The sequence below is a fragment of the Schistocerca gregaria genome, chromosome 1 (assembly GCF_023897955.1).
Source record: "Schistocerca gregaria isolate iqSchGreg1 chromosome 1, iqSchGreg1.2, whole genome shotgun sequence".
Lineage (NCBI taxonomy): Eukaryota > Metazoa > Arthropoda > Insecta > Orthoptera > Acrididae > Schistocerca > Schistocerca gregaria.
This window is the reverse complement of record NC_064920.1, coordinates 314563528-314582884: the sequence shown is the minus strand read 5'-3', so window position 1 is coordinate 314582884 and position 19357 is coordinate 314563528. Positions and strand designations below refer to the sequence as shown.

The 19357-nt window shown below is 43.8% G+C and overlaps 1 protein-coding gene across 1 annotated transcript in view; it reads left to right on the top strand.

The window, feature by feature from the left end:
- Positions 1–18848, top strand: part of LOC126343335 (lysosomal-associated transmembrane protein 4B-like) — a 90501-nt gene extending 71653 nt beyond the window's left edge. The window contains exons 5-7 of the mRNA XM_050001930.1: positions 9870–9955; positions 11320–11473; positions 17785–18848. Coding sequence (XP_049857887.1) covers positions 9870–9955; positions 11320–11473; positions 17785–17870 — 326 coding nt within the window. The 3' untranslated portion in view covers positions 17871–18848. The remainder of the gene's footprint in view (positions 1–9869; positions 9956–11319; positions 11474–17784) is intronic.
- Positions 18849–19357: the final 509 nt, after the last annotated feature.

Sequence of the window (19357 nt, the reverse complement as noted above, 5' to 3'; positions counted from 1 at the left end):
TTGAATGTCTCCTGCACTTCATGAGTCAATTTCTAGCAATTTTGGGTCGATAAAAATGAATATGACAATGAAACATTTTCCTTAGCTCTAGTTTATGTGATACACACTAGATGGAATTATTTAAGATTAACGGATTAAAATAAAAAGAGGAGTGTCAATTCAATCGGTGAGATCAGTAACCACTTCAGTCACAAATTGCAAATTTTTCAGGAGAGAGACGAAACGTCATAACCTCTCCAAATTATCAAATATTTTAACTTTTTTTCTCTCTGTCATAACGTTCATTTATGTTGCTGTCATGCAAAACTTTCCTAATTTCGATATAAATTAGGCTCAGGAAAATTTAAAATTTTATCCGGACTTACGCTGTTTCTGCACTCAACTGTTTTTACTGACATCTGAATATTGGAAAAAGATAATCATTCGTTTAAAGTTTATAGTTTTTCATATTATATCAAAAATGAAATAACGGTATTGTAAAGTATTCAGAAAAACAGGAATATAACAAAGTAAAACGCTCTTACGATAGATAATTCTCGACCACTGTATCATTGTCATGTGCAGTGGTTGGCCTGGTAAATAGTTCATCATAAAAAACTTTGGAGTTTTCAGGAATATGAATTATCATCTTCTTGACGTCTTGATGTTGATTGGACCTTTCCCTGAGGGCTAGGCTGCAATACTTGAAGGAAAAACTATATCTACGTTTCGGGAAGCAGGGTTCAGCAGCTGAGAGCTGTGCTATTGTAATCCATCTATGTAACTCTGTATATCGAGTGAGAGCAAACTTTTGGCACACTCCTCCCTCGATATTCTCTGCTAGTGGGTTTTTTGTGCAATATTACCTCCACCATCCATCAAAATCTTTTACGTCAGTGGTGCCATGTAAAGGTTTTTACTGCAGTGAGCACACAACTCTTCATATTCATCAGGTGTATATATCCCATCATTTTTAAATATCATCCTCTTAATAGTACCAAAATCTCGATCGTTTGGAAGATATGGATGCCCTAGAACCGGAAAGTAGTGAAAAATTGGTTCAAAACGTTCTGTATCTGCAAGAGCAAGGCAGAATCTTATCATGGTGTGATTCCGATTCTGCCCGCCGGTGCCATCGGAAAAGAAATACAGATTCTAACATTTTATGGAATATTAGTGTCAGTATATTGCAAAAGCAAGGCGTATACCTCATTGGCTCCTTTGTGGGCTACTCCTTCGTGGTACAGGATTATTTCAGATTTCATAGAAAAAGACACCTTGTGTCTACAGACTAATGTGGTCCTTGCACTCAACATGCACCTTGCCTTTCTAAGCATCTTTTCATCGAAAACGATTTTTCGCATTTTTGTGGCTGAAGTGGTTTCTGCACTCACTGATTGAATTACGCATGGTGACAGCATAGAAAGTACATTTGAATTTTTTGAAATGGTAGTTACATTTTAAGAGTTCTACGTTGCTGGAAGAATACCTCGCAAATGGTTGGGTCTGAAGAGTATCATGTGGTGACTGCAAGAGATTGTCGTCTTTTAGCTTGCCTCTTGTAACGGAGTTCCGGAACATACTTATACGAAGACCAATAGTAATCCGCAAGTTTTGATTCACTACAATAGCAATAATATCAATGGTCCATTACAGAAATGTCCCGATGTTCATCGCTGACAGCTCTATAACTGGGAGAGGAAAAGTCTAGGTGGAGATAGAGAAAATTGATTTTAAGGGACTTGTTGCATCCTAGGTTGCTGCAGTTTTGCAGGAGCACTGTCACCAACTGAGTGTAGTTATCATCTCTTTTGTTGCCTAAGAATCCACTCCCTTGAAGGCTTCCCCAGCTTTCTCTCCTTTCCGCTTCGAAACGTGGTCAAAGTCAGGATCCTTTACAAGTTCTCGAATTTGTGGCTCGAAAAAAATACTTTCCTTAACTTTTGAATCACATAATTTCGGAAATTTCTCTCTTACATACTTAAAGGCCTGTCCTTCTTGGCTCCTACCTTTGTCAAATTTTTCATTAAATGCAGATTGGTATGCAGGGATGGAAGAAGAACATCTTTTGGGTCCACGAGAGGCTCGGAAACGACATTTTTCTCCCTAAGGTTAAGATTTCTTGCAGGCCGGTCTGTTTTAATAAAATGCGCTTCCGTGTCCCTCCTGTTGCACGCACATAAGAATCAGCAATATTTTGTGTACCCCAGTTGCATTTCTAAGAGTATGCCAATGACTACGTCCAAGAGGGCTGTCATATTTGCCTATGTCTTCTTCATGTGACCTGCATGACCAACAGGAATAGAAGGAAGACGGTTGCCATTGTGAAGTAACACAGCTTTCAAACTAAGCGTAGAGGAGTCTATGAATAGTCTCCATTGAGTTGGATCAGGGTTCAAATTCGAAGATTTCGTTAAGGCATTAATGTCACAGCAAGCAAGAAGATTGTTTCTCTTCTCCACAAAGGGAATCAGTTTTCTGTGTACTGAGAGACTGTGACATCACTTTCGAAAACATTCAATTGCTGTAGGCGAGACAAAAGAATTCCTGCCTCTTCATTGACAGGTCAAAGTCTCTAACGAGATCACTCAATTCCGCATGACTCAGTCTGAGAGGTTTGTCATCTTTTCCCTCGAAATCAGGGTCACGGAATGTGGAAGGTTTGTTTGGTTCTTCTTCTTCTTATTCCACCGTGTCTTCATTTTCTACTACAAACACAGAATTTTCGGATGGTGCTGGAACTGGTAAACTATCTGAATGCGGAACGGATTGACTGACAGATCGACGATTCAGGTAATGACCTGTTCTTCATTTCTTCATAGAAAACCCTGCCTTTATCGTGGAGTCAAGCAAAAACAGCGGTCATCTCTACGATTTGTAGGCGCCCGCCACACCATAGGCACAGCAAATGCCATAAATTGTTTCTTAAATTGTTTCTTATTTTTCAGCCATTCTCGCAGTGTAAGCTAACGTGGCGACCAAGACATATTGGTCCCCTACTTCCATACCGAAATAATGCTGATGGGCAGTATTCACAAAAGGCGTCAGACTGCGCTTCTGTGAGAAAAATATTATTTTACCAGAAATGTAACAAAAATTATTTACCCATTTTCGTGACATTTTTGCGCCTTCTACACTACGAAACAACTCTCAAACCAAAAATTCATCTTTAATTACAGCAGAAACTATATGAAACTCACAGCCACAGCAACAATATCTATTTTTATGACTTACAAACAGCTTAAGAGCATTTGTGTTTTGTTATACGACATGTGTGCCAACTCTGAAAACAAAATTTTCCTCAAACTGAAAATGTTGAATATAAAAATGAAAAGTCACTTTATCTCCTTAGCAAGAGCTGATCTATTATTTGTATAGTATATTTTCATCCAGAGGATGGAAATACTTGAAAATTAGCTATTTTTGAGCCTGAAACATTTTCATTGTTGGCCAGTATAGCTTTACTAACAATTAATAGTGTTATGTCACTTTAAATGTCTATAATTTTTTATGTGGTTTAAATATCACATTTTTGTGAAGTATTATATACAACGAAATCATTTTCCTCTTAAATCTCTTCGAGTGTTACAACATGAGAGAATAGTATTCTCACTAATCTCTTAGGTATAATAACCGTCTATTCCAAGTTTTCTCTTTGTCAATTTTTTGTAATCTTTTTAGGTATTTGTCTGGATTTTATGATGAAGACGCCCATAACCGGTATTGAAAACAGGTTAAAATAAAATCTTGTTGCAACTGGTTGGTTGTATTATACGAGGGTTGCCCAAAAGATAATGCATTGCATTTTTTTCAGCAATTATTTATTGAACATTATTGAACACAATGAGGACTACACATGCGAAAGAATGGTACTCTATCTACACACCCTGTTTTTCCTCGTAACCTTCATTCCGTTCTATGTCCTTCCTCCAGCACGAAACAAGGGCGTGCATGCCCTGTCAGTACCAATCCTTTTCCTGGTGGCTGAGCCGATGCTTCACTGCGTGAACTTCCTTTGCTGATTGACAGATGCAGCGCCAACTGCCGAGTCGTAATGCGTCTGTCCTCGCCAATGACAACATCAGCTCGCTGCAAATCGCGGAGACTTCAAATAATACGTGCATAGCTTTTCGCATTCTTAGCATTGTTTTCGACCGAGAAAAAAATCTGAGTAACAAATATTGGTGCCTTACGTTTCGGACAATTCTCGTACAAGTCTAATTACAGCTATTACGAGTAGTATACACTCCTGGAAACTGAAATAAGAACACCGTGAATTCATTGTCCCAGGAAAGGGAAACTTTATTGACACATTCCTGGGGTCAGATACATCACATGATCACGCTGACAGAACCACAGGCACATAGACACAGGCAACAGAGCATGCACAATGTCGGCACTAGTACAGTGTATATCCACCTTTCGCAGCAATGCAGGCTGCTATTCTCCCATGGAGACGATCGTAGAGATGCTGGATGTAGTCCTGTGGAACGGCTTGCCATGCCATTTCCATCTGGCGCCTCAGTTGGACCAGCGTTAGTGCTGGACGTGCAGACCGCGTGAGACGACGCTTCATCCAGTCCCAAACATGCTCAATGGGGGACAGATCCGGAGATCTTGCTGGCCAGGGTAGTTGACTTACACCTTCTAGACCACGTTGGGTGGCACGGGATACATGCGGACGTGCATTGTCCTGTTGGAACAGCAAGTTCCCTTCCCGGTCTAGGAATGGTAGAACGATGGGTCGATGACGGTTTGGATGTACCGTGCACTATTCAGTGTCCCCTCGACGATCACCAGAGGTGTACGGCCAGTGTAGGAGATCGCTCTCCACACCATGATGCCGGGTGTTGGCCCTGTGTGCCTCGGTCGTATGCAGTCCTGATTGTGGCGCTCGCCTGCACGGCGCCAAACACGCATACGACCATCACTGGCACCAAGGCAGAAGCGACTCTCATCGCTGAAGACGACACGTCTCCATTCGTCCCTCCATTCACGCCTGTCGCGACACCACTGGAGGCGGGCTGCACGATGTTGGGGCGTGAGCGGAAGACGGCCTAACGGTGTGCGGGACCGTAGCCCAGCTTCATGGAGACTGTTGCGAATGGTCCTCGCCGATACCCCAGGAGCAGCAGTGTCCCTAATTTGCTGGGAAGTGGCGGTGCGGTCCCCTACGGCACTGCGTAGGATCCTACGGTCTTGGCGTGCATCCTCGCGTCGCTGCGGTCCGGTCCCAGGTCGAAGGGCACGTGCACCTTCCGCCGACCACTGGCGACAACATCGATGTACTGTGGAGACCTCACGCCCCACGTGTTGAGCAATTCGGCGGTACGTCCACCCAGCATCCCGCATGCCCACTATACGCCCTCGCTCAAAGTCCGTCAACTGCAGATACGGTTCACGTCCACGCTGTCGCGGCATGCTACCAGTGTTAAAGACTGCGATGGAGCTCCGTATGCCACGGCAAACTGGCTGACACTGACGGCGGCGGTGCACAAATGCTGCGCAGCTAGCGCCATTCGACGGCCAACACCGCGGTTCCTGGTGTGTCCGCTGTGCCGTGCGTGTGATTATTGCTTGTACAGCCCTCTCGCAGTGTCCGGAGCAAGTATGGTGGGTCTGACACACCGGTGTCAATGTGTTCTTTTTTCCATTTCCAGGAGTGTATTTTTAGGCTGATTCGTAATCCAAGGATGCTTGGCAGAAGCAAGCTAATAATTTCTATTTCCCCTGGACAACAGCTCTGGTGTGGACACGTTGACAGAAAAGAAAGAGTCTATACTGAAAGCAGTAGATAACTTTGCGGCACCGTTACTAGCATCCCGAAAACACCAGCAAGTAAATTACCTGATTTGTTTGCGGGAAGATTGCTAGATGCAGAGAAAAACTAACTCGTACACTGAAGTTGGCACAAATTAAAGTACAGATAATCACAATATCCCTACCCTAGCATTCTGCATAATTTAATAACTGGTGTGTCCCATGAATTGAGTCTAAGATACCTTATCTTCAGCTTAGTTGACTTCCCCATGTCTGATGTGTGCCTTGCTAGCGGTCTGCTCTCTTGGCAGTAAAATCGAGACAGAGCAATGCCTCATCCAGCTTCACAATGCGCTGCTGTAAATCTACTTTGGTTTCAGTAAATCTACCCCAAGTGCGACGTTGTAGCTTACACCCATACTGGGGAGAACTTCCACACAAGCCTGGAAGCCTTTCTCCAGACTAGGAGACACAGCACTGTCGGACCGAGCAATGGATTCCCATCCCCCCACCAACACTACTAAGCCAACTACGCCGTGACTGAACATGGATACCTGCGATACTGTATGTGGCAAAAATCTGCACACCCTTTCTGCCACATAATCAGCTAAACATAGTCTAACACCGATTCTGCTTGGGAATGCTTCGTGTTGTCATTCTCTGAGAACGCTATACAGTGGCTGCATCGTTCCATCTTTTATTTAACGCTGTGCTGCGAGATCCCCCTTCTCAGCCCACCTTCATGTTAGCGCATTACTGTGACGGAAACCTCGTTCACAGTGTCTGCCTCTTTATATTTCTTACATTGCGACTTACTAAATTTTCGTTGATTGTGGACTGGCTGACCGCATTTACAGTAGACAATCTCAGCGTTAAAAACTATTTTCCTCTCTCTAGACTTGGTTAGTGCATCAATATCGGCCATGGCTCCCGCAGCTGTTTCAGCCCGGTTACAATTTATGCAAACTCTATGCCCACCTTAAGTGACGTAACACCAGGAAAAGCCAACAAAAATACATCCAGAGCCCCCTGTTCTGCCTCCTGGTAAAATGGCCCTATTGACGTTGTCTTCTTCTGTCATTTCATATGCTCTAATGTCTATCTTCCTTATTCGAACCACAAGACTGTCCACCGACTCTCCCTGTTTCTGACTTATCCCACTGACTTGTGACTTGTTTCCAGTACTGTCTTGATGCGCTGTTTCCTCTACAATGCTCCACTAGTGATTCTGGCAACTACTGGAAGAGCTGAACATCTTGCAACTACATCTACATCTACAAGGATTGTAAATCACATTTAAGTGCCTGGCTGAGGGTTCATCCAACACATCACATAGACTCTGGCGCTACATGCTAATTTCAGTCGACTCATGCTTAACAACTGCTGGTCATTGCTCTTCTGTAATTTTGCAGATGTATGTAAATTATCAAACAGAAATCTTCTTCAGATTTCCTTCAGAACAGACTCACTCATGAGGCAGTGCTTGCATCTAAGACAGATGAAAATACGTAGGGAACTGACTGTTCCCTTCTTGCCTCCTGAGCCTGTGTACCACCTTACGTAAACCCATATGAGTCCACACTTGAGCTAACTCATCTAACAAGAGATAAAATGTTTCCTGAGTAGACATTTTTGAGTTAGTGTCATTTTCCTCACATATCGTTATCAAAATCCTACAGTATACATTAGAAACGAAAAAGAACAGCAAGAAATGACCGTACTGGGCGACACAAAAAAACTCAAAGTCGGTACTTGGCTGCACATTTTCGTCGACCGACACAGCTACACTGCCATTTTCGCCATCATCATACTAACCTCCAACATTCCTCTGTCACCACTTGTAAAGTGTGTGTCTACTGGGTGTGGACGATTGGTTGTCTGGTGTAGGAGGAGAGTAGGTGTAGAAAAAGAGAGCAACCAGTGGTGACAAATTATTTACTGACTTGTATGGCTCCCACAGGGGGCACCCAGGAGGCAGTGTCCAGTGCAACAGTGAACCGAGGCTGCATCGGGCTGGCAACGTTACATCGGTGTCAGTGCTTTCAGCAATAGAGATCGGCTATCTACTTAATAGCGACGCATCGTTCTGCCTTGGTGTTGCATCGGTTAACGGTGCTTCACCTCTCGTAACTGCGATCGGAGAGAGAAGGCATACAGCCCCGAAGGGCCTCGGGTCTAACACGGTACAGTTGGCTGAAGGGCGGTGACAACTGATGTCGGTCCCAGTGACTCAGAGCTGCGAGGACGTTACCTCGATCCCTAGCCCACCCTGGCTGCGGCTGGATCCTTGGCAGACAGTCGCATGTGGATGGTGGAAGAATTCTGGTGGCCTCGCCGTGGCAGCTCGCAAACAACGAACGCCGATTTGAAATCCAGTTGTTGCGAAATGCCCAGCCTGGATGATGATCAGCTCCTAAACAGGACAAGACTGGTCTTGTTACGGCTGAGTTCACCTATACGGCCGCCAAGAAGGACCGAAGCATCTCGAAACGCCAGTTTTGCCCCAGTGCCCCGTTCGCAGTTGCAGAGGCGCTGAAAAGGAGTAAGTGTTGAGCATACGTACGTTGCCACCAACCTGGATTTCAGCATCGGGGCACGGCTTGAGTATACTCTGCAGCACTGGAACTGAGTTTCATTGATTATCCCTTTTGTGTCTCTGGAGATGGGTTGTAGTTTTAAAATGCACAACTGGCCATCAAAATTTCTTCCCCAAGAAGAAATTCAGATGATAAACGGATATTCATTATACTAGAACTGAAATGTGATTACGTTTCCACGCAATTTGGGTGCATAGATTCTGAGAAATCAGTACCCAGAACAACCACCTCTGGCTCTAATAACGGCCTTGATACACTTGGGCATTGAGTCAAACAGAACTTGGATGGCGTGTACAGGTGCAGCTGCCCATACAGCTTCAACACGATACCACAGTTCATGACGAGTAGTGACTGGCGTATTGTTCGTTTTCAATTGGTGAGAGATCTGGAGAATGTTCTGGCCAGGGCAGCAGTCGAACATTTTCTGTATCCAGAAAGGCCCGTACAAGACCTGCAACATGCGGTCATGCATTGTCCTGCTGAAATGTAGGGTTTCGCAGGGATCGAATGAAGGGTAGAGCCACGGGTCGTAACACATCTGAAATGTAACGTCCACTGTTAGAAGAGCCGTCAATGCGAACAAGAGGTGACCGAGACTTGTAACCAATAGCACTCCGTACCATCACGCCGGGTGATACGCCAGTATGGCGACGACGAATACACGCTTCCAATGTGCGTTCACCGCGACGTCGCCAAACACGGATGCGGCCATCATGATACTGTAAACAGAACCTTGATTCATCCAAAAAAATGTCGTTTTGCCATTCGTGCAACCAGGTTCGTCGTTGATTACACCATCGCAGGCGTTCATGTCTGTCATGCAGCGTCAAGGGTAACCGCAGCCATGGTCTCCGAGCTGATAGTTCATGCTGCTGCAAACGTCGTCGAACTGTTCGTGCAGATGGTTGTTGTCTTGCAAACGTCCCCATCTGTTGACTCAGGGATTGAGACGTGCCTGCACGATCCGTTCCAGCCATGCGGATAAGATGCCTGTCATCTCGACTGCTAGTGATACGAGGCCGTTGGGATCCAGCACAGCATTCCGTACTACCCTCCTGAACCCGCCGATTCCATATTCTGCCAACAGTCAGTGGATTTGGACCAACGCGAGCATCAATGTCGTGATACGATAAACCGCAATCGCGATTGGCTACAATCCGACCTTTATCAAAGACGGAAACGTGATGGTATGCATTTCTCCTCCTTACACGAGACATCACAACAACGTTTCAGCAGGCAACGTCGGTCAACTGCTGTTTGTATATGAGAAATCGGTTGGAAACTTTCTTCATGTCAGCACGTTGTAGGGGTCGCCACCGGCGCCAATCTTGTGTGAATGCTCTGAAAAGCTAATCATTTGCATATGACAGCATCGTCTTCCTGTCGGTTAAGTTTCGCATCTGTAGAACGTCATCTTCGTGGTGTAGCAGTTTTAATGGCCAGTAGTGTAACAGTAATTTTTTTGTAACCCGTTATTGCAGCGTTCAGTGGGTTTCGTAGGGTTTGTCTCACACTAAACGCTATGTGTTTCAGTCTGGGACGGTTTCCCCTACATTGAGGCCATTCTTGGAATTCTCAAGATTATTGCCGCTCTAGTGCTCATCTTCGGAGCCAACAAGGTAAGCGTGATTAATGCTTTAAAATTAGTTTTAGAAATTAGTTTTAGAAATGAGTTTTACAGATTTCTGTGAGTATAAATGATGCTAATAACAGCAGTAACAATATTATTTATTCATACTTAGCAGATTTTGTACAGTGAAAAGGGCTACTCACATAGAAAGAAGTGTAGGGTGTTTCGAATGCATAAATGTATTAAACTGTAAAACAGACAACTAAGAAGCTTGGGGCACGCTATTACAGAACTCTCGAGTTTAAATTACAGGTGGTCAATAAGTCCTCCACCAGTGATACGAATAATATCCGCAGCAACACACGGGTAAATATGTCCATCGTCACTGATGTTGTGGCAGTACGGACCGAATTCTTCAACTCTTCCAGGTCCTCTGGAACTGTTGGTGCAGAAACGCTGTCCTTAATGAAACCCCACAGGAAGAAGCCACAGGGCGTTAAATGGAGTGACCATGGAGGCCGGCTGAGAAACGCTAAGTCGCCGGCTGCTTGACGACCAATCCAACGGCTAGGTACAGTTTCACACAGGTATTCACGCATTTAGAGACTCCGGTGAGGAGATGCCCCGTTCAGCCTCGGACAAAGGAAGTAACATAGCAAGATACTGCTGACCGTTAACCGCAATAGCCATAATAGAAAAATGGGCAGTAAACTGTGATGTCGTACACGACAGATTGAATAAGGGTGCATCTCGTACATGTAGAGCGTCTGCATGTGGGTCCTGCAGGCGCCTAATTCGAAATTAAGAATTTTTTTCCTTGAACTTCCTCTCGCTATGATGCAAACTCGCTCCATCACTAAACACGATGCGTTGTGCGAAAGTGTTATTATCGTCAATAGTATTCCGATGCTCGTCAGAAAGTGCCACACGTTTCCGTTTGTCTTCATGACATAGAGCCTGTGACTCCTGTAACTTGTACAGATTCGTAAGCAACCGACGACTCAAAACACGCCATACTGTTGTTGTAAACACTTGTAACTTCTGACTGGCAATACGAGTTGCTTTTGTAGGACTACGTTGGAAAGCGGTATGGATTCATGTGATACTTTCGAGGGCGGCCAGGTCCCTTTCCTTTACATACACATCCTGTGTCTGCATACTGTCAATAACATCTGAGAATGTTCCACCCAATCGGAGGATCAGTTTGGTACCTCAGCCTGAAACGTCTTTGCACTGTACTCACGGAATTACACATCTCAAACTCGAGAACATAAAATGATTTCAGCTGGTGAGTAGCCCTTTTGCAACATGTGCGGTAACCAAGGAAACAGAGGAAGGTATTGCCCGCGTATGACAATTACTGCCATTGGCACCAACACGCAGCGCCTTGCTGAGAGCTTTGGGGGTTTCCAGGAACGCCATCGGCTGATCTTCTGGTGTCTCATCATCAACGTGGCTCTCCTCATCATAGACGCCGCGCTGTTCCCCTTGACCATCGTCATATTCTTCGTGTATGCCAATACCGTTGAGGCGGTCGTCACTCTACTGCTCGGTCTCGGAGACTTCGGTAAGTAAATCTCTTCTCCAGAAACATTATCTATTACCCGATATAGGAAAACCTATCTGGTTCCGTCTAATTTACCCGTATTCCAATATCTGACGGTTTAGCACTTTGATTCATGCTCATATATTCTGTAACAAGCCGCCGTTGTCGAAATGGTTCAAATGACTCTGAGAACTATGGGACTTAACATCGGAGGTCATCAGCCCCTACAACTTAGAACTACTTAAACCTAACTAACCTAAGGACATCACACACTTCCATGCCCGAGGCAGTATTCGAACCTGCGACCGTGGCAGTTGTGCGGTTTCGGACTGAAGCGCCTAGAACCGCTCGGCCACCACGGCCGGCAAGTCGCTGTTGCCTGTAAGCTTAAAGCGTTCAGTAACACGATTATTGGTGGCCTAATACTTCATTCATTGTTACAGACTAGATTACCTGACCAACCTTTACCGTTTGTGCTCTTATTTACATGTGACTCAAATTCGATATTCGATGTACCTCCTTCTCTCCCCCCCTCCCCCTCTCAATAGGTTTATCTGTACGTCCATATATGGGGATTCGTCACTGATTGCGTACTGCACAATACAGTATGTGATTTAAGTCCGGTAAGCCAATGGATTGGACCTCCCTAAAAATTTTATGAAATTTTTAGTTTATTTATGAATTCCTTCCAATGAACTGAATAAAAAGTTAATACGTTTGCTTATATGTCCTTCCGTCACTGATTACGTAGTGTACAATACGCGAGTTAAGTCTGGTGCAATACCAGATGACGTAATGTAGACTACCTCTTCCACGTTGGTATCGACAGTTCTGCGATGTTAGCCGTAGGACTTTCTTTGGCATTATCGTAACAGCTCGTTGTTACAGTTGTTATTATATGACATTTGATGGTGAAGCGTGTTGACCGGATTCTGTCCACGCGTATTCTTTAATTATGGCGTGTGACCTTATTCGTATAAGATAAATCCATTACATACCCATTGTAAAACGTGATGCACTGAAGCTGATGTCACGCATGCAAGTAGCACTGCGGTACTATAATGTTGTTATGTGTATGTAATCTGTTAATGGTTCAAATGGCTCTGAGCACTATGCGACTTAACATCTAAGGTCACCAGTCGCCTAGAACGTAGAACTAATTAAACCTAACTAACCTAAGGCCATCACACACATCCATGCCCGAGGCAGGATTCGAACCTACGACCGTAGCGGTCGCTCTGTTCCACACTATAGCGCCTAAAACCGCACAGCCACTCCGGACGGCGTAATCTGTTAATGTTTTAATCTATATAATTATGTATGCAGACAATGTTATTCTCTTCCACGTTGGTATACCACAATTTCACGTGCTTGAAAATGACGCAAAGTTGATATTAGCTAACCGCACAAACTACGTACATAAAGAATGTTACTATACAACATACAGCGATACATATTTCCATTTGATAAATTTATATGATTTGTGAATTGCACCATGCTACAATACTGTTGCCCCCATCTTATCTCCTAAGGAAGGTTAGGGGTTACCCTAAGAGAAACAAGGCCCAGTGAATCGTTACGCGCCGTCTCCTCTACCAACAAAGAGCCTATGCAATCATTAAACTTCATATCATTACACCTTGCGTGACGTCAGTTTCTGTGTTTGTCACTGATAAAATGGATTGTAATAGGATACTATAGTTTTACGCTTCTCGAAGAGTGCAGCTAAGAGTTATTCTGCACTAGCAATAAGTTCCCGATATTTCAATTGGCTGGCTTTTTTCCACTAATTGGATACTGCTGTACGTTTTACCTGACACAGTTCCCTCATACATAACGGCATCATCTGCGGAAAGCTCAAGATTCCAAGTGACGCTCTCTGCTAATTTTTTAATGCTTAACATGATCAGCAGCTGCCCTAATACTCTGTTCTGGGGCATACCGGATGTTTTATTTGTTGATTTTATTTCAGATGGCTTTAAGGTCCCTTTTTACAAAGTGTAATGAACTTATGAAATCCTTTATAAGATTGACAGTTCATTGTATTGGTATCTGTTCAGAGTGAGAAGTTATCAATAATTATGAGTTCTTCGTGTAGTATTTTCCGCTCTCAATATTTTAATTTTACAAATTCCAATGAAGATCCTAGCTGTACAGTAATTACAATCTGGAGAGGGTATTAACTTTAACTTGTGTTTAGTTTTGTAGGTAGCCACGTAGCCTGCTCTTAGTCCATTAACTGTGACAATCCCATCTTGCTTAAGGCCAGAATTAATCAACCATTGGATATGAGGCGTCTGCTGTTGGATAGCCCAGTACACAATGATGACCATTTATCGTCTGCTTTAACTGCAAGCGGCAAGCGGTGTGTGCGAGTTGTCGCACGTTTCTGGCAGGCTGATCAGCGCGTTCATTGCCCCTTACGCCGATGAGGCACTGCTGAGCTTCACATAGGATCAGTTTATGGAGTTCTTTCAGTCTCGAAAGATTTATTAGGATACCTTGCACTGTACAGTATATTTCACCAAAGCTGCTCTTGCAAGGAAAATATTTCGAGTAGATTTCCCCACCATGTTATAGTTCTGGGTGGAGATTTTAATTTGCCGGATATAGACTGGGAGACTCAAACGTTCATAACGGGTGGCAGGGACAAAGAATCCAGTGAAATATTTTTAAGTGCTTTATCTGAAAACTACCTTGAGCAGTTAAACGGAAAACAGACTCGTGGCGATAATATATTAGACCTTCTGGTGACAAACAGACCCGAACTATTTGAATCAGTTAATGCAGAACAGGGAATCAGCGATCATAAAGCAGTTACTGCGTCGATGATTTCAGCCGTAAATAGAAATATTAAAAAAGGTAGGAAGATTTTTCTGTTTAGCAAAAGTGACAAAAAGCAGATTACAGAGTACCTGACGGCTCAACACAAAAGTTTTGTCTCAAGTGCAGATAGTGTTGAGGATCAGTGGACAAAGTTCAAAACCATGGTACAATATGCGTTAGATGAGTATGTGCCAAGCAAGATTGTAAGAGATGGAAAAGAGCCACCGTGGTACAACAACCGAGTTAGAAAACTGCTGCGGAAGCAAAGGGAACTTCACAGCAAACATAAACATAGCCAAAGCCTTGCAGACAAACAAAAATTACGCGAAGCGAAATGTAGTGTGAGGAGGGCTATGCGAGAGGCTTTCAATGAATTCGAAAGTAACGTTCTATGTACTGACTTGGCAGAAAATCCTAAGAAATTTTGGTCCTATGTCAAAGCGGTAGGTGGATCAAAACAAAATGTCCAGACACTCTGTGACCAAAATGGTACTGAAACAGAGGATGACAGACTAAAGGCCGAATTACTAAATGTCTTCTTCCAAAGCTGTTTCACAGAGGAAGACTGCACTGTGCTTCCTTCTCTAGATTGTCGCACAGTTGACAAAATGGTAGATATCGAAGTAGACGACAGAGGGATAGAGAAACAATTAAAATCGCTCAAAAGAGGAAAGGCCGCTGGTCCTGATGGGATACCAGTTCGATTTTACACAGAGTACGCGAAGGAACTTGCCCCCCTTCTTGCAGCGGTGTACCGTAGGTCTCTAGAAGAGCGAAGCGTTCCAAAGGATTGGAAAAGGGCACAGGTCATCCCCGTTCTCAAGAAGGGACGTCGAACAGATGTGCAGAACTATAGACCTATATCTCTAACGTCGATCAGTTGTAGAATTTTGGAACACGTATTATGTTCGAGTATAATGTCTTTTCTGGAGACTAGAAATCTACTCTGTAGGAATCAGCATGGGTTTCGAAAAAGACGATCGTGTGAAACCCAGCTCGCGCTATTCGTCCACGAGACTCAGAGGGCCTTAGACACGGGTTCACAGGTAGATGCCGTGTTTCTTGACTTCCGCAAGGCGTTTGACACAGTTCCCCATAGTCGTTTAATGAACAAAGTAAGAGCATACGGACTATCAGATCAATTGTGTGATTGGATTGAGGAGTTCCTAGATAACAGAACGCAGCACGTCATTCTCAATGGAGAGAAGTCTTCCGAAGTAAGAGTGATTTCAGGTGTGCCGCAGGGGAGTGTCATAGGACCGTTGCTATTCACAATATACATAAATGACCTGGTGGATGACATCGGAAGTTCACTGAGGCTTTTTGCAGATGATGCTGTGGTGTATCGAGAGGTTGCAACAATGGAAAATTGTACTGAAATGCAGGAGGATCTGCAGCGAATTGACGCATGGTGCACGGAATGGCAATTGAATCTCAATGTAGCGAAGTGTAATGTGATGCGAATACATAGAAAGATAGGTCCCTTATCATTTAGCTACAAAATAGCAGGTCAGCAACTGGAAGCAGTTAATTCCATAAATTATCTGGGAGTACGCATTAGGAGTGATTTAAAATGGAATGATCATATAAAGTTGATCGTCGGTAAATCAGATGCCAGACTGAGATTCATTGGAAGAATCCTAAGGAAATGCAATCCGACAACAAAGGAAGTAGGTTACAGTACGCTTGTTCGCCCAATGCTTGAATACTGCTCAGCAGTGTGGGATCCGCACCAGGTAGGGTTGATAGAAGAGATAGAGAAGATCCAACGGAGAGCAGCGCGCTTCGTTACAGGATCATTTAGTAATTGCGAAAGCGTTACGGAGATGATAGATAAACTCCAGTGGAAGACTCTGCAGGAGAGACGCTCAGTAGCTCGGTACGGGCTTTTGTTGAAGTTTCGAGAACATACCTTCACCGAAGAGTCAAGCAGTATATTGCTCCCTCCTACGTATATCTCGCGAAGAGACCATGAGGATAAAATCAGAGAGATTAGAGCCCACACAGAAGCATACCGACAATCCTTCTTTCCACGTACAATACGAGACTGGAATAGAAGGGAGAACCGATAGAGGTACTCAGGGTACCCTCCGCCACACACCGTCAGGTGGCTTGCGGAGTACGGATGTAGATGTAGATGTAGAACAACAGAGCACGTGTGTAATCAGTACATACCACGACTCTTTCTTTTAGTGCGGTTGCAGATCTTATGTTCTGTAAGATAGCAGATAACTATTGGCACCGACGTTTTTAGGGGTTGAAAGAAGAATGCCCATCTACCTTATCGAAGAATGCATCACTGACCGGTATTTTCTAGCCGTTTGTAAATACTTGATACCAGCCGTTCCAAAATCGATATAGAGCGTGAGTCAGGGCGAAAGGTACATGGTTTGAGCAGTGATTGTTTTGGTGATTTTCAAAACGAAAATTTCACATGAACATATTCCCTTTTCTTAACCGGATTGGACATGAAGATGTTTGAAAATCACGGACGTCAGTCGTGCTGAAATTGCGTACGAAGTCGTGTTCCCAAAGGAATATCCTCTGAATCTTCTGGTAACACATTTCGCAGGAAATCAAAATACCGTATTCCATCAAGAGAGTTATCTAATACAACTGGACAGAAGAGTTGGTCATCAGTAATACCGCACCACACTTTCACTGAGAAACGTCTTTGAAATTTTCTTCTGCCCACAAGTGAAAGCTGCGCGCTATCACCCTTCGAAGTATATACCTTTCCTCCTGACTGACCCAGTAATTTGGACGGGGTTGAGCTTCGTAAGTCATCCACGATCCCGTCGGTTTAGTAACTTGACAGTCGTACAATTAACGTGGAACAGGACTTTGAATATCAGTTGACTGGTACCACTTTTCCCCGGTAAATACGAAATGGGCGCCGCACGGGATTAGCCGAGCGGTCTAGGGCGCTGCAGTCATGGACTGTGCAGCTGGTCCTGGCGGAGGTTCGAGTCCTCCCTCGGGCAAGGATGTGTGCGTTTGTCCTGAGGATAATTTAGGTTAAGTAGTGTGTAAGCTTAGGGACTGATGACCTTAGCAGTTAAGTTCCATAAGAATTCACACACATTTGAATTTTTGATTTTTAACTAAATTGGCAATGTTGTGACAAATGTCCTAGGACCCTATTCTGTTAATAATCAAGGTTTGTTTTTATTCTTGCAGTAGAATGGTTCTGTCCTTACAAGTCAGAGTAATCTAGGCAATGTCTGTTCAAATGAATGATTTGACGATGATCTTGCTCTCGACATGAACCTTGGCGTTCTGTGTTTGCGGTTGGGGTTGAGTATGGGGGGGGGGGGGGGGGAGGGGGCACCCGGTTTTACTTGTATAGTTGAAATCGCTGATGTTAGACCACCTAAGACGTCAGTATCTGTAGATAACTTCTCATCCATGTCCTGTGCTGTGTTACGGTTGTCGGAAAATTTTTGTGTTCACCACAGCGTCTGGTCTGAAGCAAAGGTTGCGGTGCGTTTGTGTCGGTGTTTCAGGTCTGGAGCTGTACTTCCTGTGGGTGGTGTTCAGCTACTACCGCATCATAGAGGAGCGAGCGCCGGGCGTCGTGGCCTCCGTGTAAGACGGGACGGTTGCCAGGCATGCTACGGTGGTACGGCGGGCACGTCTGCATCGGGGCGATGGAGCACCAGAAGCGCCAAATGGCCAGCCGGAGTCCTGCGTTCTGGAGGGAGAAGTTGCTGTCGACGTAACGTAACAGTGATACACACGTCACACACGTGAAAAAGTCACCCGTTATTCTACTCGTATTAGTTTAACTCCCTGTTAAACAAACGTCATACAGATATTTGCATTTTCTGCTAGGTGCACCACGAATTTCATGTCAATCAAATGACTACTAATGTTATGTTACTGATCCACCCACTATCACCCACTGACACAAACACTAGTATTATTCAGTCTTGTATGAATCACTTTCAAACATTGTATTACAATGACGCAAAGCATTAAGGTCAGGTTGAAAGTTTGTTAAACTTATTGTATATCAGAAATACTTTTTGCAGAATTTACTTCCAGTCATTGGGGGAGCAGCAGAGGTAATCTGGAGTACACAGTCTTTACTCATTACATACACTGTAGATAAGCATCGATTCTGTGAGATGTAATAAGACTTCTGTTTCAACTGTAAAATTTAGTTCTTGTGGCAGGACATGTCTCAAAATTGACCTCCCAATTTATATCAAATAGGGAAATTTATAACCTCATTCCTCCTCCCTTCCACAATTAAATTTAGGCGAACACCCATGGGCCCAATTATAATATGTACTATATTTTGTATTTATGTGACATTATTCCCAGTGATAAAAGTAGCTTGTTTCTAAATACTTTCCTGCTCGATTACGTGTTTTATACTGTAGATAATATTATTATGTAAGTAAATCCCAATTAACTGAATCAATGATACCTTTATGTGAAATTTCACTTTGGGGTGTCTAACTAACCTCTCTAATACCTGGTCTCCTGCAATACGAACAAACATCTTCACTGTACAGATCATTCTTTACTGACAGTAGAATAAAATATTGTTTATCCCTTACAATCTCTCCAAAACTTGATTATTTTGTTAATTATTACTCAGTAAGGTTTTTTTTTAAAAAAAAAAAAGTTATTCGATAAGGAAGATGAGGTACACAAATAACTTTTGTATGTATGCCTCGTGTAAAAAACCCAAAGGTTTATTCGATCTGTGGAGTTCGTTATTAGAAACAGTTATACTGTAGGTGGTACGTCAGTGCCTTCGTAATGAGAACATTCGAGAAATTAATGCTAATATAGACGCTTATCGACAGTTATTCTTCCAGTGCGAGTAGAGCTGGGAAGGAGGGATCAGTTAGTCGTAACAGAAGTACCCTCCGCCACACACCGTTAGGCGGCTTGGGGAGTATTGATGCTTACGTAGATGCAATCTGAGAAGCTACAGCTCTAGCCAGTTTTTAACGTACAATCCGTATTACGGTGCAACTTGTCATTTCTTACACTGCTAGAGACGAGAGATACGCTAACGTTTCTTTGTTGTGCCTTGTAAAAAACCTGTTTTGCTTAGCATCC